At 47.7% G+C, this 22,221-nt stretch overlaps 1 protein-coding gene across 1 annotated transcript in view; it reads left to right on the top strand.

The window, feature by feature from the left end:
- Positions 1 to 9,823, top strand: part of VWA8 (von Willebrand factor A domain containing 8) — a 391,316-nt gene extending 381,493 nt beyond the window's left edge. Inside the window, exons 43-45 of the mRNA XM_036249886.1 lie at positions 5,387 to 5,485; positions 6,279 to 6,517; positions 8,653 to 9,823. Coding sequence (XP_036105779.1) covers positions 5,387 to 5,485; positions 6,279 to 6,517; positions 8,653 to 8,761 — 447 coding nt within the window. The 3' untranslated portion in view covers positions 8,762 to 9,823. The remainder of the gene's footprint in view (positions 1 to 5,386; positions 5,486 to 6,278; positions 6,518 to 8,652) is intronic.
- The last annotated feature ends 12,398 nt before the right edge of the window (positions 9,824 to 22,221 follow it).

Here is a 22,221-nt window from a genome sequence, read left to right as displayed (position 1 = left end):
AGAGAAGACAGGCTGTGCTGCAGGTGTTGGCTGATGAACCCTGCAGGGCTCTGCTGTCACTCTGGGATGTTTCAAGTCACATGCTCGTCTTCCAGCCCCGCGCTGCCCGCTGCCCGCTGTCTTAGATCGCGTGTCAGGATTTCTAGGAGGGCAGCCTCAGAGCCAGCCTCAGATGATCTCCTCGTGCGATGTGGACGCACGAAGCAGCAGGGCCCCCGGACGCTGGCGGACGAGGCGCCTTCCAGGAGAAGTTCAGACATAGACCTTATTCATCAAACATGCTGACAGCTCTGTTCTAAGCAGAGTTTACTTTGCAGCTTACGTGTTAGAAATCATCCTTCGTATTTGGTTATAAACCTCTGTGTCTTGGACTGAAACTCAGCATTTGTTTACATTTATAATACCTTTCTCTAAATGAATGAGGTTTCTCAAAAGGAAATATAGCAAAAGGGCATTTAAACAAGTTTTGAAAGCAAAGAAATATTCAAATTAATCTTCTCTAATTGAGCTCTTTCTGTACTACTGTGGCTTAGTATTTATGTTGGATGCTAAATGCAAGACCCCACAAGGACTTTAGGGGTGCTCTGAAAAATGCAGAAATCATGACCATAAAGATTTTGAGCTTCTCGACAAAAGTTAAAATCTAAATGTTAGGAGCTCTGATGATGACAGTGGGGTTGTTGTTCAATGACTCCTATGATTCCACCAGGAAGCTGCCTTGAGACCATGTCAAGTCTGATTTGACAGTTGTCACACAGGGGCCAGCGTGGGTGGTGGCAGACCGGAGTCTGCGGATGGAAATGAGTGAGCGTGGACACTCTTCCTTTGTCCCAGACAGTTTTGAGGGTGGCACCGTGCTGTCTGTAACGCGAGTCGGGATCTTGGACAGCAGATACTGGACGCTCTGGCAGAGGGAGTATTGCTTTTAGGGGACGCTCAGTGTGATCAGAGTAACACCGAGGAAGGCACCGCATCTGACGTCCCTTGGATCCCTCTCAAGCATGGCATTTCCTGTGGGCACAGAATAATCCCCCGAGCCCACTGAAAGATGAGAACCAGGGTCTGCAGGTCATTTTATAAGCCCCATCCTGTCCCTCAGGTGTGTCTTCTCAGCTGCTGGAATTCTGACGAGGCCCCGGCAAAGGCAGATCCTTCTGAAAATAGCTGCCTTCCCTTCCACAAATAGAGAAAGGAAGGGGTGGGGACAGGAAGGAGAAGGGACGAAAGGGAGGTCCTCAACCCGCTGATCTTTATCTCAATTGCCTGAAAAAGTATAATAGATATGGATAGACAGATCTGCCAAATTATAGATGGACAGTTACTAAAATACTCCTGAAATATTGAATCAGCGAGGGTCTGCTTTTGATAAAGAGCCTCCAGCAACTCACTTGACTGCCCTGTGTTTGATCATCAGCCAGCAGCTGCAGAGACCAGTTATGACAACCCTGTGAGCAGACCACATGGTCAAGTAGGTATTTATACAGTCTTATCCATGGTCATCTGATTAGCAAGACTTTAACCTCAGTTAAAAGGGAGGGAAAGGTCTAATATATTTATATCCCTCTTACCTCATCCAAATGGGAGACTTACTTCTGCTTCGAGGAGCTGATGTGTCTCCTCGTGTAGGGCCCCGTGCAGATTACTTCACCAGCCCTGCGACGGGCAGCCCGCCTGGCGCCTCCTCGGGAGGACTCGGCTTAAAACGGTTTCTGCTGTCACCATGGTCCAGTCAGACTTTGCAGGACCTCGAGCGTGCCTCCCTGGAGGACTGTGCCAGTTCCCTCCACACCTGTGCCCATCCTGGCACTGAACACGTGGGCCACCTTGGTCGAGCGGGTACTGAAGCCAGCAATCCATCCTTATCCATTTCCACAGCTATATAGACTTTAAATTTCCAATTTTATTTGTTACCTTTTTACTACTAGCAAACTATACTAATGAGATTTTTTTTTTAGCTATGGAATTTGTTGCATCCTTAGAAAGTATTTATTGTCAAGCTTTTAAAAATGTGTTGGTAAATTACCCTCATGATTACTTGTATCATTTGTATCTGTGTATCTTACATTTTTTCTTAAAACTCGGTAGAGAGAGCTCTCCCGCCCCTGCCCGAGGCTGCACTCTGGCCCTCCTCTGGCCATGCCCCTCCCGTGGGGGAAGAGTCTGCAGAGAGGAGGCATGCCCACGCACAGCTGATTCCCACGTCATGCTCACGGTCCCTGGGTCCCTGGCTGTCCTGCTCAGAGGGCCCGGAGCCTGCCTCCAGGCCCGTGTGGACCTCCTCCGTCTCATCCTAGGTTCATCTTCCTAGGGTACACTGGCTGATAGTGAGCACCAGGTCCAAGGGGACCAAGGGGCACTGTAGGGAGGGGTGCGATGGGGTGTGGATGGGAGGGCTGGGTGTCCGCACACGCCCTGTGAGGCGCCTCGTGGGTGGGCAGAGCCCACTGTGGAGAGAAAGGGTGACGGGCTGCACGCCAGGGGCTCGTGCTGCCCACACCGCCCTGTCCCTTCAGAGAGCTTCGAGTATTTGAAATTCGACCCTGGCTTCCCAGGTCATTATGTATATTTATTACAGCTCTCACGTGTTTAGACATCCTATACGGGCCTTCATTCGTACACTTGTCCCTTCCAACTGTGCGTTTATCTCTGTCCATTCCTATTTTCTCCGCCTCCCCCTCAGTCTCAGGAAAAGGAGCGTCCTCCGTCCTTCTCCAGACTAGACCCCTGACTGTGAAGCGGGTCTCCTTCCCCTGCCCCCTCTCTGCGCCTGAGAAATGCAGACCCCCCCCCCAGCAGCCCTCTAGATGCTCTTTCAGTTCCTTTCACACCACAAACCTTGTGCTGAAATTGTCCCCCAAAAGTCACCATTGATTCTGATGCCAGAGGTCGTAAGTCATCATTCTCCTTGATGACATGGTAGTGTCACTTGCAAAGCTGCACAACCACGTCCCCAAACCTACCTACAGGCTTCCCGGCCATGTCCTGCTCTAGCCCTGCTCTCCCAGCTCACCCCGCTCTGTCCTCTCCCCCTCTGCCGAGGAGGGTGCTGCCAGGGCTCGGGGCCACCGCTCTTCTGTTTGTGTCTTCTCCTGGGCAGTGTGTCCCCTCCGAGGGATGACAGCCACATCTCTGACTACGCTAAATAGATTTCTTCTCGGGGGCCCCCCTGGATGCATGTCTGAAGTGGAACCATCTTCCCCAATAATCTAACTGCCTTCTGACTTCCTGTGTGTACATAAAAAGTATTTCAACAGGAATTTTTCTACATCAACTTGGGCTAACCACCATTTATCACATGATTGTTGGGTGAGGTGGGGGGGGGCGAATATATTCCAAATTCCAAACAGTTTATATGTAAAAGAATAAAGCCCACATGGGAAAGGAAATCTTCCTTTTTCCCCAACTTGATTGCAGGCATTCTTTTTTTTAATCCTACCCAAGGATATTTTTTCATTTATCTTCAGATGGAGTGGGAGGGAAGGGGGCGGAGAGAGAAACATCAATGTGAGAGAGACACATCAATTGGTTGCCTCCCGCATGACCCTGACCAGGGCCAGAGACCAAACTGCAACCAAGGTCCATGCCCTTGACCGGAATCTAACCCGAGACTCTTTGGTCCCAGGGCAACGCTCTAACCACTGAGCCAAACCGGCCAGGGCTGATTGCAGACATTCTTTAAGCACTTACGCAAAAGACACACCAGGCCCACTCACGGATACTGAAATTCAAAGATGAATAAGATATGGGCTCACCTTCAAAGAACTCACCAGTTAAAAGGAAGACATGGAAGGAAACCATTGCATTCCCCCACTACACCTAGAGAGGTGTTATACCAGGTAGGAATTCAAAAGGCAGCTGCTGACTGCTGGCCAGTCAGTGGACAGACGGGAGTGATTCTCGAGCATTCTGTGCCTCGCACCCCGCGTACGCCCGGAATCTTTTGCCCGAGACCCGCACTCAGAGTTTTCTTTGCGGGGGCCCCAGTTGCCCAGATACCCTGAGGCCTGTTCTGACCTTCATATCGGCATCACAAAACTCTTGGGGGGGGCAGGGAATCTGGAGGCACCAGCCCGGAGAGAACCGTCCTGCCCGTTGTCCTTTGCCGCGTGCCCCAGACTCTCCAGATTCTGCAAGAAGCCTGCACCTCACTCCCAGCCCCGGTCTCTCCTCCACTGGCAGGACTTTCTCACGTTCATTGTGAATGCGAAAATGTTAGAGGTATTTTCTAAGTTGAAAAGTGTGTGTTTTACACTATCAAGTAGAAAAGCAGGTTATAAAGTCACATGGGCAATGTTATCCATTTTGATTAAAAATGACGCCAGTGTAAATGTGTCTGTGTGAACGTGCGACCTCTTACCCGCAGAGTACAGGACATGAGCCCTAGGAACTCCTACAGCAAACGGTAGCACAGCTATCTCTACGTAATGAGATTACGGGTCATTTTTACTTCCTTTTTGTTTGTTTTTTTCTGTCATTTATACAGTGACTATGTTTCAGTTTTCATTCAGAAAAAAAGCACGTGCATTGGTTTTTCTGTTGTTGCGTAACAAATCACCACGAACAGCCATTTAAAGCAAGATCCATTTATTAACTAACAGTGGGTAAGAAGCCCAGGCAGGTCCTGTGTTCTCTGCTCGGGGTCACCCTGGGCTGAGAGCAGGGTGTCGTCCAGGCTGGGCTCTCACCCGAGGGCTGCTAGGAAGGATCTGCTTCCAAGACCGTTTGGATTGTTGGCAAACTCTGGTTCCCTGTGGCTGTAGGACTAAGGTCCCCGTGTGCTGGCTCTCGGCCAGGGTTGCTCCCAGATGCCACTCTCAGGGCCTTGCTCTCGGTCCCCACAGTTTCAGCCACAGACAGCCCCACATGTCAACCCCCCCACACCCCCCGCACTCATAATATTAGATCAGGCCTACCTAGATCATCTCCCTTTTGATCGACTCAAAGTGAACTGATCAGTAACCTTAATTAAATCTGTAAAACCCCTTCTCCCACATAAGGTAACATGAGTGGTATTCATCGGTCCTGCCCCACTGAGGGGACAGTGTATGTAAGCTGTCTAAGCCAGGGGGCAGGAGTCTTAAGGGCCACCTTAGAATTCTGCCTACCGTGGTGTGTATATGTGTGTGTAATTTTTTTAACTCTCCCCTTAAAGTTAAAAATGGAATTTCTTAATTTCTCACCACATTTTCTGCCTCCTGCTGGAGAGCAGAGATCACACAGGAGGTGGACCAGAAGTGAAGGAGCCTGGACTTGGTTGCCTTTGCTGGTGAACACTGTCTGTCCCTGCAGCTCTGGACATAACACACCACAGGCTGGAGGCCTGTAGGTCCAGTGACAGTTCTGAAGAGGGCAGAGGCCTCTAACACTCTGATCCTCTTGCCTGCAGTATGACATCAGTGGACATTCTGGAGATGGCTACAACATCGACCTGGTTCCCGTGAACAAAATCCCCAAGGACAATAAGCAGAGACTAGAGATTCTGAAGGTAAATACATTTAATTATCCCTGTATTGTGAAAACTCCCGCCAGATTAGGCAAAGTATCTTCTGATCACTGAAAAAGTCGCTGAAGAAGCAGCAGATACAGGAAAGAAAAAGACTTTCTTGTTGCCTAAAATCCTTTTCTCTACCACATAAAGTTTAAGCTTTGTCTCCTGAGTATTTTTCAGGCACTCGGTATTGTATCAGGATTCTCCATCCTGGGTCTCCTCCTATATCCTGTATTCCCAGCCCCTAGATATTTCCAAAGAAGGAGGAAAATAACTCCTTTGAACATACTCTCTAACCTCAATTCATGTGTTTCTTAGAATTTTTACTGATACATTTAGTTTTACACACGTAGGTCTACACTAGACACACACCCCATGATTTTGATGTGAATTTCCTGTTGCTGTGATGTCGGCACAGCCTTTTATCACAACTTTGTCGGAAACTGCCCATCCCTCATTCTTCTCCAATGTTATCTTCATCCTCCAGTGATACCAAGTTCTATATTTTCTTACATTTTCTCACTTGAAATGGCTACTTGAGTTTTTAGTTAAATGCCAGCTGGGATTGTTTTGGAACATTTCCTGTTTCTAACAAAAGTCTTAGCCACACACAAATATCACCATGTGCTCCTGGCACACTGCTGTGCCACTTGAATGGAACTCACTCGGAGGCTTCTGTTCCTGTGTAACGAAAAGAATGCTGTTTGTGCATTCTCGTGGTCAGTAGAAAAATCGTCATGTCTGTTAAAAAGGTGTTTCTCACCTGCGGCTTCTGTACATCTTCCCCCAGACCATGCATGCCCACGCTCAGTTCTGCATGAGTGGGGACCACACGTTAGAGGGGACAAAACATGCCATCCAGGAAATTGTCAAAGAAGAAGCTGACGAGTACTTTGTCATCATCCTGAGTGATGCAAACCTGTCACGATATGGAATACATCCTGCCAACTTTGCCCAGATCCTGACAAGCAACCCTCAAGTAAATGCTTTCGCCATTTTTATTGGATCTTTAGGTGATCAAGCAGCCAGGTAAGTGTTACCTCAGGATATAGCAAAGGGCAGGCACGAAATACTTGAGTCCCTGACACACAGCATCTGGGGGGGGCAGAGAGGGGGATGGAGGAAAACGAAACTAGAGTCTCTCCCCTGAAGGAGCTGACAGTCTACTTGAGAGGATATGATGTTCTAGCTTATGTATGATGAGCAATAATCATTTTAAATTAATTATCCTTCAGTTTATATTTAAACTTACCAATAATAAAATAAAAAGCAAATTGGTTTGTCTAGTAAATTAAACAGTGGCCGATACATTTTGCACTGTACATCTAGGTCCCAAGCTCAGGTCTAATTCAGTTCATGTTCAAATCATACTCCAAGCAGCAAACATCTACTATTTGCCTCGCATAAGAGATTGTGTGTGTGCATGTGTATAATGTGCATAGACACATACAAACATATATAAGGAGTACATAATTTATGTATACATATGCACATACATTTATATAGACACACATGTACACACACATATATCCGTATATATGAAATGTAGAAAGACAGATAGCCCTCCCTGACTGGGGGGACAAGGCAGGCGAAACGCCTGGAGACAGCGTAAGACAGCCTTGTAGTAAGATGCTGCATTGAATATACTGAATGTTCCGCAGAGAAATTTATGGTCAGACAATGAATACCATTGTGGACTATCTGAAAGCAGAGATCTGGAAACACTTGCAATGACTTAAACACACTAACATTTCTCTTTCTGAATTACAAACAGAAAGAGCTCATTTTTTTATCTGCTTAAAATACGTGTAAGAAGTAGAAACCCAAGTGAAAGTATATTTTCTCCGCTAGCAAAAAATAATTCCTGCCCAAAACTCAAAAGGCCACATGCCTTTTTGTTATTTCGCTTTGACCCGCTGTGGTCTGGTTTAGAGCTCTGTATAGAATGGGCATGTTTTGGTGTCCAAAGAGCTGGCATTATTTTCTCTTTTTATTCCCTGCTCCATGCTACAGGATTGCCGAGTAAGGTTAAGACTAGACTTAATATCACATAATTACAGTCACTTCATTACTTTGCATTTTTCTCAGTTGTGTGTGTTAGCCTCTTCTACAACTTCCACGTCCGCGAACACAAGCTGCGCCTCTTCCACCCAGTTTTCCTTCACGGCCAGCCCGTGTTTAGCAGACAGCAAGCTCAGCAAATACTGCTTGAGCTGAAATAGCTATTTTGTCTTTCTAGTGAACAGATCCTGTTTGAATACTTAAGAAAGCACAATAATACCCTTGTGGTTTCCTAGGGAAATGGTCCAACATCTACTGGCAAAAGATATGCTGCAGAATTAGCTGGTCTACCGGGCATGCCAAATGTATGATACTACACAGGATGGTTGACTTTTATTCAATGTCATTCGAAAACCAAACTTTGTTGGCACAGTGAAAGGAGGCGTTCTTTTGGACAGAAATGTGTCTTGCACTTTTATTGCCTTCAAAAATGGTCCTTTGTTCCAAATGATAAATTGGCATTTAAAAAAATTATCATATGTCTGTATAACCTCAGTGCCATCGAAGTGGCAATTGCATAAGTCAGATTGCATTTCACGCTGTGTGATGGGGGCGGGGGGGGGGGCAAAAGAGGGGGGGCGGGGCGGGGCGAGCCCTCGGGCTTGGCTGGCAGCGGTCTTTGAGGCCTGACTGCGAAGGCAGGACAAGCACTTAGAGGGAAGTGTGAGGCCGCGTTCACTGGGCCCAGGTGAGCCGGCCTCACACTGGTTCCAGGCTCCTTCTGTCAAGGGCATAGAAAATGCCAGAAAATGACAGCAATAAAAGGGAGAAAAAAATTTTTTTTTTCAAATTCACTGATTTTCTCACTGAAAAGACCTTTCCTTCAGTTCACTCTTTTTTTAAAAAAATGTATTGTTGACAGTATTATAGATGTCCCGGCCCCCCCACCGTTGCCCCCACCCAGCCCCCTTCTTCAGCGGGTGCTCCCTGTTCTCCCAAACCCCGCGCTGCCTGGTGACGGCCCTTCCGCTGCAGGCAGGCCGGTGGCAGGAAGCAGGAGCTTCCTTTCCTGGGACGCTGCTGGGACCTGTGGTTTGTGGGGGCAGGTGGGAAGGAGCGCCCCAATTTGCAATGGTAATTTTCTTTCCCTTCCATCCTGGCAGGCTGCAGAGGACTTTACCGGCTGGCCGGTCTTTCATTGCCATGGATACCAAGAACATCCCTCAAATTTTACAACAGATCTTTACCTCCACCATGTTGTCCAGTATCTGAGCGTGTCCTCGTCCTGAGCCCCGGGGTCCGCAGTGGAAGGAAAGGGGGCGCAGTGACGCGGCCCACGCAGTGCGGGCCGCCGGCAGCTCTGCTCTCCCCACGCTCGTCCGGTGTCAGAGTTCCGAACCGTGGCCGGGAGGGCTTGTGTCTGGAAACCACCTCCACCGATAGCTTTACAAACAATCGAGGAAGCAAGGCGGCCTGCGTTTTATAAAAGGTGAGGGATAAAGGAAGGCGGTTGGACAACTGTGGTACTTAGTCTGTTTCCAAAAACCCGAGGGAAAGAGAATACTGAACTTCTGCCTTAACGCGTCATCTGGTCACCTAAGATAACGAAAATGACCTCGTCGCGCTGAGCCTGGAGGCCTCATTCTGACACGCATTGACGAGTCTACACAAACCCACCCAACTCGTTCCTGCCCAATAATTATTTTTATTTTCTCCCCTACTTTGTGTTGCCCAACAATGACGTGATAGTGTTAAACCCGCTGAGCAGTCCTGCTAACCACGGCATTTTATGAAAGGTTGGATTTTCTCAGTAATTCCATTTTCTTGGCCAAAACCGAAAGGAATCAAAAGATCCTTGGATTGCTTCCTTTCCCACGTGACTTTTAAAAGGTTCTTGAAATAATAAAGAGCAAATGCCCTGTTCTCTGTGCTGCCGGGACTGGAGGGACAGAGGACGCCTGGCCTCGGGTTTCCTGCTGCTGCTTGTTCTCCTGCAGCCTCGCGGATTCCACACTGCTCCCCTCCGGCCCAGACGCAGTGCTCGCCTAATACCTGCCTGTGTTGTACTGGAAGCAAACCAAAAACAAGGCAGTATATTGGAACTGAATGATAACTGGAGATTTCTTTAGCTGTTCAAAAAATACTCTTTTTAAGCCTGATTCTTTTTCTTTCAAAGTGTACCTTACTCCCACCCTGTCTTGGGCTGACCTTTATTAATCAATAGGCTCGATGTCACTTTGTTTAAAATCAAATGCTTCAGCCCTGGCCAGTATTGCCCAGTGGTTAGAGTGTAGGCCCGTGGGCCAGAGGGTCCCGGGTTCGGTTCCCACTAAGAGCATGTACCTCGGTTGCGGTTTGTCCCCAGTTCTGATTGGGGTCGTGTGGGTGGTGACTACTCAGTGTGTCTCTCTCACGTCAATGTTTCTCTCTCTCTTCCCTACTCTTTCCCTCCCGCTCTATCTGAAGATAAATGCAAAAAATGTCCTCGGGTGAGGAAATAATTAATAAATAAATAAATAAATAAATAAATAAATAAATAAATAAATTTAAAAAATGCTTCAGCAGAACTCAGTCTCTCTCCAACCATACACTCAAGTTCCTCTTCACCACTGATGCAAAGTCAGAAACCCTGGGGGCACCAGTGTGCGGGCCGCCTTATGATAATTTGGAAAAACTAGCCTTGTTAATAATGTTACCTAATTTACTCATATATATAGTAGTGAAATCATCCAGATTCGTTTTATTTTAATTAATTAGAGGAAATGTAAAAAGATGACACCCATTTGTTCCACCACCCTAGCGCCCTATCGAGTGTCAAAGAAATAAAAGCAATTGGATTTCCAAAACAGTATTGCCAACGAGTTTGCAAGGCACGTCTTGTTTTTCTAACCAGAGCATGCTCTGTGTGTGACTCATCCAATGATGCAAACGATTGCAATCCAGTAAGTACCTTTAAAAATGTATTTACATGACCAGCAATAAGAATGAGAACGGGAACAACAGCAGCTAACGTTTACTCACTGTGCGCCAGGTATGCTAAGTGGTCTCATGTTATTTCACTCAATCCTCACAGCAATGCCTGAGAATAGATACTTGTCACTTCTTTTTACAGACAAGGAAATGGAGGCTCAGGAACGTAAGTCACTTTCCCAAGATTCACAGTATTAGATTATTGACTATTCCTTGTACTACTAAAATCCTCAGTTTACAAATAAGGAAACTGAGGCTCAGAGACGGTCAAGAAAATAGGCATGCCCACTGTCGGGGGCGGAGCCGGGCTGCGCTGGGCTCTCCCGCTCTCTATTCCCGCAATAGCCGCGGCTCTCGGGGGCTTTCTCTTCTCGCTCCCCACGCGGTTTCTCGTCTTGTACAGTGGCCACATCTCACAGAGCACAGACAGTTCTCGGTGCTCAGAACTGTCTGCACACATGCAGGCTCCGAGCAGGGTGTGGGGACCGAGGACGGGAGACACTGCTGGAGGGACATTCTAGCGGCTCCTTCCCGGGCACGGCAGCAACCTGATGATGTTTCCATACAAGTGGCAGCTTAACCCCAGGGGTGCCCTCTGCCAGAGGGTCACAGCCCCCCAAAGCCTTTAGAAGTCCAACCCAAGAGTGATTGACAGAGCAGCCTATTGACAAATCTTCCCCTTGTGTAACTACCTGAGTGAGCACAGCCTTTTTTTAGCATAAAAAGAATGTCCTCAAGTAGTTTATTCTCCTTTCCCCACTAGCCAGATAGCCTTTGCAGTTGTTATTTTGAAAAAACAAACAACAAAAGAAGCGTACAGCTCTTGGCTTTTCTGATTTGTAAAGGGGAAGGATGATGGGGGAGGGGAGTGGAGAATGAGAAGATGAAGGGTTTTATTTTCACTTCTTGCAATACCTAAGGAGTTTGTGCCTTTATTATTACATGCACTTAATTTTGGGTCACTCCAAGCTGTTCCCAGGCCCTTCTTAGGGCTAGGATGTTATAATAAATGCATTGTGTGCCTCAGGGGTTCCATTGAAAGGCCTCTAACCCTGGCTCCGTCTCTGTAGTGAGCTCCTGTGATGCTGAGAAGGTCCATTGTTGTCCATGAGCAGCCAGGAGGAATGAATGCTATGAATAGCGCAGTATATGGTGTGTGCTCCCTGGAATCCTTTGTGTGCCCAGCAAAATGACCTCACCGCACCGGGCAGCTCAGGCACAGCCACAGAAGTTGATCAGAGCGGGAGTACTTGAGCCCATCACATGTTTGGAATGAATCATTCAATTCTTTACACTACACCCTTTCCTGTGAACTGTCAGAGGAGCAGAAATCCATCAATGCCAGCAAGGTTTTCTCTAAACACGTCCTAGGGCTTTGCGAGCCGTTGAGAAGTGGTCTTCTGTAGCCAGAATGTCAGTGTTCCTGAAAGGTCAGTTCCCGAGGCTACAGCCCTTCCTCCACCTGGCTCCCTCCTGTGCCTGTCAGATCAGCCAAAATTAAATTTCTCAGTGAACAGAGCAGAGAGGTACAGGACTGGGGGGAAGAGCGGCAGTCGCTTGTTCATTGCGTTTCTTTCTCATTTGTTTCTAACAGTCATTATTATAACAGATATTCCAGCCCTGTCCAGTTTGGCTCAGTGATTGGAGCGTCAGCCTGGAGACCAGAGAGTCCCAGGTTCGGATCCTGTTAGGGGCACGTACCAAAAAAAAAAGGAGAGATATTCCACAAATTCTAAGCTGATATCTCCTGACTGGACCACTTTTTCTGGAATTGCATCTCAGGAATAGTCAGATGTCCACTTGTGTTTAGTATATTTTACGTAGCTTTTTCATCTTATTAGGAAATAAAATGTCCACTTTTCAACAATTACGCCAACCCGTACCATATGGCTTTATAAAATGCATAGATGAAGAGTCTCATCTACTTCAGCTGCTGGTCAGGGCTGTGTGGTGAAGTCCTTGCCTAGGACGTGCTGTGACAGCGCCCCCCTGGTGCCGTGCTGGAGAGGCGTCCCGGGGAGCCCCTGTGGAGGGGACAGTTCACCAGCTCTGGGTGGAATCAGTCATGGAAAGGAAGTTCTGGATGCTCCTCAGCCATTAACTAACTGCCTGTGCAAACTTGGCTAATCTCTCTGCATCTCAACTGCTTCATCTATGAATTTTAAAAGTTGGACAAAATTATCTGGAACCAAAGTTCCGTGTTCCTACATCTCACATAGTGAGCTAATTTTGTCCCTCGTTGTCTTACAAGAACCACATCATTTCAGTGTATTTTGTCTCCAGACCCCCCTGCCCCCACACACACCTTAGCAGAGGGCTTTGGCTGTGACAATCGCCCTAACAAAGAAGGTGCTGACCCTGTGCGCATTCTCAGTTACGTAATCGTCCTTAGAATTGGAAAAGAGGGGCCTTCCCTCAGCTGCATAGATATTTCTGGGGAGAATTTCTGACCATTGTCTCTTACTTTGCACTTTGCTGCCTTAAAATGAAACTCCCTGTCTGCTGATCTGCACGGGGGATCCAAGAGGATGGGAAACTGGAAAACCACTGTGCCGAGAGCTGACCTCTGTGCCTCGCTGAACAATGTGCAATTGTGTGTGTGGTTTTCTTCATTGTTAAATCCTGTAAACAAAAGTGTCCTCTGGGGGAAATGCTGCGGGGCTACCCCCCAGGTGGAGGAGAGCGGTGGACTCTGAGCCTCCCCACAGAGCGTGTCCCCTCCCACGCAGCCGCCCCGGGCTCTGCAGCGCCAGGTTGCGGATTTTTCAGTCGAGTGGTGCTTGTGGTGTTCGGCCACCCAGAGCAGAGAGAGCATAGCACTCTTTTAACGTGGTTTGGATCCAGAGGGTGTGAAGGACAACATGTTCTGCTCTAGGGAATCTCATCAAGAGACATCACAGCCCGGAGGAGCCACCACCGGCCCTCCCCCTCCACAGGCTTCAGTGAAAGTGTCTGGGAGCCGCCAGCGCCTTCTCTGCAGGAACGGTCCGGTGTTGGGCATGACCTCTGACCCAAAGGTGGTGGGCGTGACCCCGAGGAGTTTCAGACCAGGAGCATTTATTCAAGTTGCATGCGACATTATGGTGGTGGCTGGAGCTTGACCTGGAAACGGACAGGAACAATGTCTGTCTGTACATCCTAAAGCGAGTTTGTCTCCTAATGTAGCTGGAGTGTGGCAGGAAAATAATGAGCTTGTCAAGAGGACTGTAATTGGTCTCATGATGCCATACTTAAAGCCTTACTAATTGAAACAAAGAAAAGAAGTGTATTTACTCAGACAGGACATTAAAATTGGAATTTTAAATGCAATATATGCATATTAATAAATATCAATGCTAATATAATGAGACCGACCATTTCTTCATTCCAACACTAATTAAGAAGTCTTCATTGGTCTGCAGGAATAGAGTGATTCTCAGCACAGCTAATTAGTCTGTTTCCTTTTACAAAAGGTTTTCTGGCCCAGAAAGGAGCACTTGGGGCCCAGTGGCAATCAAACGGCCACGCTGGGGAAGCAGCCTGTTGACCCGCCCGGCTGTGCCGTGCCTCCCGGGGCAGCTCCCGCAGAGCCTGGGGCGCGGAGAAATCTGAGGGTCTGTGCAGCAAGCCGGCATCCCAGACTCCAGGGTGTTATCACGGAAAATAAAAGGGGCAGGTGACCAAGGGAAGCCAGGAAGACCCAGGGCTCAGTCAGTGGACAGGTGGGCTGGGAAATACAGCTGTTTATTTGCGGTTGGTAAAGAAGGGGTCTGTATCTGAAAAGCGTCCGTTAGGTCCCCAGTGCTTTTGAGCAGCTATTTTCCAGGCAGATAGAATATGCACGTTCACTCACTGCAGGCGTAAGTACAAAGACCGATGTTCAACATGGAGTGCCCGAACTAAACCGTTCTCGCCGTGACCTTTCCTGGAAACGGAGCCGCGGGGCGCTCTCTGCGGAGGTGGAAGACTGGCGGCCCCACCGCCGCCTGTGCAGACACGAGTCACTTGGCTGGAAACAGCTCCACGCAGCTGGCCTGGCTGCTGGCCCCTCACATCTGAAGTCTGTCTTGGAGTGGTGTTTCTCGGCAAGAGGGGCTTCTCTTTTAAAACACAACTAGCCCTGAGAGGCTATCCATCATGCACATCTTGGTTGGAATTCCTTCATTCGCACGCCTTCCTCCCAGCCCCAGCTGAGCTGAAGGGCCTCCGACAGACTGTGATGGGGGCGAGGAGGTAAAGCTGCCGGGAGACGGGCGTTTGCAGCTTGGAGCATCACCAAGCAGGAGACTGGGTCTGGGACGCATGTGCGAGCAAGGGACAGGGCCCAGAGCAGATGACATGCTTGTCCTCCCACTCCTCCCAGGAGCTCACTGAGGACTGGCAGGGTGGCTGGGCAGTAGCCTGGTTCTCGTCAGTCTTACTCTCTTAGAGACAGTAGGTTTCCACCTGTATGTTGCCCTCCCTTCCCTGGCTCTGCCTGCCAGCTGGGCTAGGCCAGGAGGCGTTTCCCTGGCAGGCCTCTCTAGTGGACACCTCCCCACAGCCCCGTCTCTGGGGAAGGGAACAGATCAGATACTTTCATTCCGAGTTTGGTTTGCCAAGGAAAGACTCCTGCCCTGTGCTGTGGGCCTTTTGAAAGAGAATTTATACCCCGAGAGGCCACAACCTTTGCTGGAATCCACTTCCCTCCCCTGCAGCGGGCTGGTGGGCCCCTTGGCCAGCTCTCGAAGTTCTGTGGAGAGAGCTGCAGAGTCCTGGGCTGTCCTGCAGTGAGGCGGGTGAGCCTCTGCAACCCAGAACATCCCTCCCAAGTCAGTGGCGTGCACCTCAGCGGAGCCTCCGCTACGGGGAGGTTTTCTGAAGTGTCTGTATTTCAGCCTTTAGGAAAAGGCTGTTAAGTAACGGTTTCTAAAAACCCGTAAGTATTATTACCTTAGCACTAAAAACAAAGTGCCTCTGAAAAGTAAATGTGGCTTCTAAACAGCTCCTTCTTTTCTTTAAGACAGTTCTCTTTTCCCTCTTCTTCTAAGGAGAACCAGATTTTTCATTGCGGTGTAAATGACATGTAACATTGTATTGGTTTCAGATGTGCGCCGTAACCACGCAGTGCACGTGTATATTGCGCAGTGACCACTGCGTGTGTCTAGCGAACATCCATCAGCACAAGCACAAGGAGCCCGCTTTGCGGCTGCTGATCCCCCCTCTGCCAGTGACCTCCCTCCCTTTCAGGACTGCCAACCCCAAAGAGCTTATAAGGAGAGACTGTGACATCAACTTCCCCCTTAAAACCACTCAGCTCCTCCCAGGACGGTCTACTTTTCCTGTCATTCAGACATCATTAAATCAGGCTGTCCCACCCCTGTCTGCCAGGAGCCCACACAGCCAGAACCCTGAGAATATCGCTTAAGGCAGACGACCAAGGGATGAGCAGAAGGTGGAAAGCAGTTGACTTGTGTGATATGAAGACTGGCCCTCCCTCCCGCCGTCAGACCCATCCCTGCCGTGGAACCCCCAACGAGCCAGGGGACCGGCCCTGCGACAGTGGGTGTTTCCTGGTCTCTCTGGGCATCGGCTTTTCCACCTCTAAGTGAGAATAATAATCTTACATCCCAGAGTTCACCTGAAGAGCAAAACAATCATGAAAGCCCCTCATTAATGCAAAGAGCTGTTCAGTTCAAGAAGCATTTAGTTTTAGGGCCAAGAAGAAGGGGCCCTTCAGGCAGCAAGGGTCTATGTGAGCAGTTTTGTTTGGAGACCGAGATATCCTTTGGCCCAAACACCTCAGAGTGGACACAGAGCCCCGAGCAGCCTTCCCCTTGATGAATGAAGTGGGGACCAAATCAGGGACAATAAAAGGCAGAGAGGCAGGGAGTTCGGGGCAGATGGGGGCCACTCAGCTCCAGAAGTTTACGTCCCTCCTGGCAATACAGAGCCCGGGTCCCCTGTCTTATTTGCAGACCTGGTTGTGGTCGTGAATTTATTTCCTGATCAGAACTTTGTCGCCCAGGAGCTGAGGCGAGCGGCCTTTCTTGGGAGGGGTTCCCACCAGTGTGCACACGGGGACTTTATGCAAATAAAGGCTGTAACAGAGTTCATCTGGGAGGCCTCCCTGGCTGGTACCCCTTCCTCAAACCCAGGGGAGAACCCCTGACTCGGCTGTGTATTCAGATATCTCCCCAAACAGTTGGTCTTTTTAGTCCTTCTGGGGTGTCTAAAGACTCTTAGAAGGCTAAGATGGGCCTCCATGTCCTGGCATATGCAGGGAGAATAATAAAAATTATTACTATTCAAAACAGTAGTCACTAACTTACCTAGCCCCTCCCATGTGCCAGGAACTTCCTAAGCACTTAGGTAAATAACTCCATGAGACAGGTACCGTTATTCCCATTTTACATAGAAAATTGCCATAAACGATCAAACAAAAGGCCTATACTTGCTGACTGAGGGGGAGAGACACTCACTTGGAACTCTGAAGAAGGTAAAACCTGGCCAGCACTCCGACTTTCCAATGCCTACTTGCACGTCCTCGGGGCTGTGACGCACTGCCCTTCTGGGGCCCCATGAAATGCCCTAGTATCCTCCCAACGTCCCCTTTTTACTTACGTCAGCTTGGGAAGCGTGGCAGAGTCATTCGCTGCTCCCTGAATAGCCCCCACATGTCCCTGTCCCCTGGCAATGAGGTTGGGGCCATCCGACCAGTTCTGGTCACTAGTTCTAGGCTGTGAGCAGACACGATAAGTGTTAAAAACAGGCAGAAGCATTTAACACATTGTTGACCGGCAATTTTACATAGAAGTTATCTCATGTCACCGGCTACTTTTTTGTCACTGCTTTGAAAGTGAAACAATCTACATAAACTTCAATATAGTTTATTTATACATAATAATTTTAAATGAATTTAAATATCTGCTACATATTATATTGTATACATATTATATATCTTAGTAACTTTTTGCTGTGGTATACTGTATAGCAATCACCTTTTGAAACACACACTTTATGTTCTAGTTGGATTTTTTTTTTATACCAGTCACTATTTTTTCTGAAACGTGGTCTTTTAGTTGCCCTGAGAGCCTGAAAGGTTTCAGAAGGACCAGGAGTGTGAGGTTCTGAGCTGCACTCCTTTGAGCCAGCAGATATCATTCCCTGGCTACTTCAAGAATACAGAACGGTGTGCTGTTTTTCGAACTTCGACCCTCAGGGAGAAGAGTCACAAATACAATAATCCTGTATTACCCTGAGTTTCAAACATTGAAATAGCTAATGCAGGTGCAAGCACGAGTTGACTCGTGCGCGGTCCGCAATGTCAAGAGCCCGTGTGCAACCCGCCAGCTGCTCTGTCCGAACCGAGACAGCGGAGAAAACCACGTGCCGTGGGTGATGTAGCTCCAGGAGGCAGAGCGCGTGAGCCCGGCGACAGCGTGGGGCAGGCGACAGCGTGGGGCAGGCGACAGCGTGAGCCCGGCGACAGCGTGGGGCAGGCGACAGCGTAAGCCCGGCGACAGCGTGAGCCCGGCGACAGAGTGGGGTAGGCGACAGCGTAAGCCCGGCGACAGCGTGGGGCAGGCTCTCACCAGCCTGCATGGCAAAGCAGCACAAGCGGGCCAGAAACAGAGCTCTGAGGCATTGGGCCAGAGGGATTTCAGGTCAATCTCACACGGTAGCACAGCAACATAACCAATAGAGGAGGTTCTGTTGCTCTTTTTCTCACTGCCAAATATTCCCAGATTGAACAAAAACCAAGAAATCAAAGTAAAATTTCAATTGAAGAAAACAGTTCCTCGTGACTAGGCAACTAGTTAATTCAAGGATGTGTGGAGTCACCGCTGTGCTACGGAGAAACAACTCGGAGCAGGGTTTGACTCCAGCCTCTCTGGTCACGGGCACAGTGAGAACGGTCATGGGGACTTCGCAGGCCGTCTCATAACTGCTCCCATGTCTCCTGCCGCTTCGTGGACAAAAGCAGGAATCAAGTCTTGCTCGTCTTTGGCCTGACCCTGAAAACTTGGCCAATAAACTGTTGTTGGACGGATAGCTGTGGGATGTGGAGGAACCGTGGTCCAGAGGTTCGTCTCAAGCATGGGCAACAGTGGCATGAGCCAGCAGTGGGGAGTCCCAAGGGAAGAGAAGTTTGAGCAAAAACCTGGATTGGGAATGTTTCAAAGGGTCACTGTGGTGGCAGGCCTGCCCAGCCTGTCCTCCCTGTCCTGAGCAGCCTCTGTCCAGCCAAGAATTTCAAAGGAAGGCCCAGCCTTTAAAAGCAGCCTTCTGCTCAGAGCCTCCAGGGTGGCCTTCGGGGCTCTCCGGCTGCTGACTCCAGCCCTGACGGCCGGGGGAAGTGGGCGGCCTGGGCAGCCCTCCTGGAGCCCAGAGAAATGACCGCCCAACAGAACAAGCCTCACTGCATGAGCCACTGCATGATGTGGCTGTTTTGTTTTGCTTTGCATTTTTTTCTCCTTGAAAATGAGCTGAGAACCTTCTTTTACCCATGATTACAAGTTGGGTTGGTGATGAAAGGTCTGTGCCGTGCTGAAGGAGCCCTCGGGGAGGAGCTTGCACGTTTGCAAGCCCTTTTGTTGAGAAAGACTTACTCTGTGGCCAAGAAAAAGGGGGGGGGGGCTAGGAGGGAAGAGCAGAATCATCTCGGTGTCTGTGAGGCAGCCTGGGACCCCCGGCTGATCATCACGGCTGCCAAACATTTCAACCCCACACACAACCCAGAAGAACCTCCAGACTCAGTAAGCTCCAGAAAACTCGGAAAAAGTCAGTTGGCCCTTGTTCCCAAGCCCAGGCAACACCGTGCTTCAGCAAGTCACTTTGCAGACAGTCTGGCACAACATGGACTGGTCACGGGATGATGGATGGAGGGAGATGAGGGGGTGGGTAGGTGACCTGGTGAGTAGATGAGGGGGTGGGTAGGTTGAGGAGGAGCAAGTCTGCCCTATTTAAAATACCTCATAAAGCCCGGGCCAGGATGGCTGTGGTCCAAAAAGTCACAGGTGTGGTTTCTGGTCACGGCACACGCCTAGGTGTCGACCCCTGTCGGGGCGTGTGGGAGGCAGCCCGTGGATGTTTCTCTCTCGCGTCAATGTTTCTCCCTCTCTCTTTCTAAAAAAATCAATAGGAACTATCCTCGAGTGAGGAGTAAAACAAATTAATAATAAATAAGTAAATGAAATACCTCAGGGAAAGGTGATTCCCGAAGCTCTTATCTCACAATAATACTCGTGCAGCAGAAATGTGGTCTCAGCTTTAGCACAAGCGACAATTCTGTCGTATCTGCTGGAATGTCATCCATTTACATGAGAGAAGAACCACGTGTAAAGGATTTCATCTGAAGGAAAGAGCAAATCAGACACGCAAGCTGACCTTACGACAAAATCTTGGTGGGAAGGGCAAGGATAGCTCTGTAGTATTGCACACGAACCTGTGTCCGAGTCAGCCCGTGGTGACAATCAGACATCCAGGCGGCTGTGCCCAGAAGCAGTGACACCCAGCAGACACCATTTCTCCATGGGTACCTGAGACAGCTCCTAGGGCCACCTGCTGCCGAGCAAGGCGGATGTCCTTAAGCTCCTGGGTACTGGGTTCAAATCATGATTCCTCTACTAACTAGTTTTCTGTCCCAGGAAAGTTTTGTTTGTGTTTTTGAGATATAATTCACATACTACAGAATTTTTTAAGTACCCTCTTAAAGCACACAATTCAGCAGTTTGAGATATATTCAAAAAGTTGCACAAACATTACCACTACCCAATTCCAGAATATTCTCATCACCCAAAAGGAAATCCCATACTCACTAGTACCCATTTGCCATCGCTCTCCCCCACAATCCCTGGCACCACTAATCTTTCTGTCTCAGTGGATTTGCCTGTTCAGGACATTTCAGATAAATGGATTCATACAATATGGTACTTTTTTTTTTTTTTTTTGGTCTCTCACTTACCATAATGTTGTCAAGGTTCATCCATGTTGTATCATGGATCACTACTTCACTCCTTTTTAGGGCCAAATAAGATTCGACTGAATGAATACATGACATTTTTTTTATCCATTCATCAGTTGATGGACATTTTGGCAGCTTTAACTTTTTGGCTAATACGAAGAATTCGCATAGTATGGACATTCATGCACCAGCTTTACTGTGGATGTGAGTTTCTGGTCCTGTTAGCCATGTCACTGGGAGTGGAACTGCTGGGTCATATGAGAATTCTGTGTTTACCTTCCAGAGGAATTGTCCAACCATTGTCCAAACAGGTGGCACCATTTATATCTTCACCAGCAACATGAGGGCTCCAATGTATCCACATCCTTCCCAACACTTGTTACTTCTGTATTTTTATTACAGGCATCCGAGTGGATATGAAGCAGTATCTCACTGTGGTTTTGATTTGCATTTTCCTAATGACTAATGATATTGAGCACATTTTCATATGCCTATTGGCCGTTTATATACCTTTTTGGAGAAATATCTATTCAAATTCTTTGCCCATTTATTTTTTTATCCTCACCCAAGGACATTTTTGGATTTTATCTTCAGAGAGAGTGGAAGGGAGAGAGGGAGGAAGAGAGAGAGAGAAACATCGATGTGAGAGAGACACATCGACTGGTTGTTACCCACACAACCCCAACCGGGACCGGGAACAAACTGCAACCGAGGAACGTGTCCTTAGCAGGAACCGAACCCAGGCCTCTCTGGTCCGTGGGCCAACGTTCTAACCGCTGAGCCAAACTGGCCAGGGCTCTTTGCCCATTCTTTAAAAATTAACTATTTGCCTATTTACTGTTGAGCTGTAAGATATATTCCTATATGCTGGATACTAGATCATCATCAGGTAAATGACTTGCAGTTATTTCCCCTATTCTGTGGGTTGTCTTCACTTTCTTGACAGTATCTTTCAAAGCACAAAAGTTTTTAACTTTGATGAAATCCAATTTATCTATATTTTTCCTTGGTTACTTGTGCTTTGGGAGTCAATCTAAGAAACTATTGCTTAATCCAAAGTAATAAAGATTTATATTGTCTTCTAAGAGTTTTATAATTTTAAATCTTACATTTAGGTCTTTGATCCATTTTTATTTAATTGTTATGTGAGATAGGGTTATAACTTTACTCTTTTACATGTAGTTAGCTCATTTTCCCATCACTACCTGTTGAAAAGACAATTATTTTCCCAGTTGAATTGTCTTGGCATCTTTGTCAAAAATTAATTGACCATAAATGTATGGGTTTATTTCTGAACTATCAATTCTATTTCAATGATCTATATGATTATTCTTATGCTACTACCACACAGTCTTATTACTGTAGCTTTCTAGTAAGTTTTGAAATTGGGAAGTATGAGTCCTCCAACTTTGTTCATATTTTTCAAGATTATTTTTGTTGTTCTAAGTCCCTTGCATTACTAAATGAATTTTAGAGTCAACTTGTCATTTTTGCAAAAGAGTAAGCTGGGATTTTGGTAAGGCTTGCATTGAATCTGTAGATCACATTGGGGGGTATTGCCACCTAACAATATTAAGTCTTCCAATCAATGGAAACAGGATGTATTTCCATTTATTTTAGGTCTTCTCTCATTTCTTCCAGCAATATTTTGTAGTTTTCAGTATATAAGACTTATACTTCTTTCCTTAAATTAATTTCTAAGTATTTAACTCTTTTCGACGTTATTGTATAAGAAATTATTTTCTTATTTCATTTTCATGTTGTACATTAGTCATGTACAGAAATACAGTTGAGTTTTTATATTAATCTTGTATCCTTGCAGTTTGCCAGACATGCT

The sequence above is a fragment of the Molossus molossus genome, unplaced genomic scaffold (assembly GCF_014108415.1).
Source record: "Molossus molossus isolate mMolMol1 unplaced genomic scaffold, mMolMol1.p scaffold_m16_p_9, whole genome shotgun sequence".
NCBI lineage: Eukaryota > Metazoa > Chordata > Mammalia > Chiroptera > Molossidae > Molossus > Molossus molossus.
The sequence above is the reverse complement of the archived record's forward strand: the minus strand, read 5'-3'. Positions and strand labels throughout refer to the sequence as shown.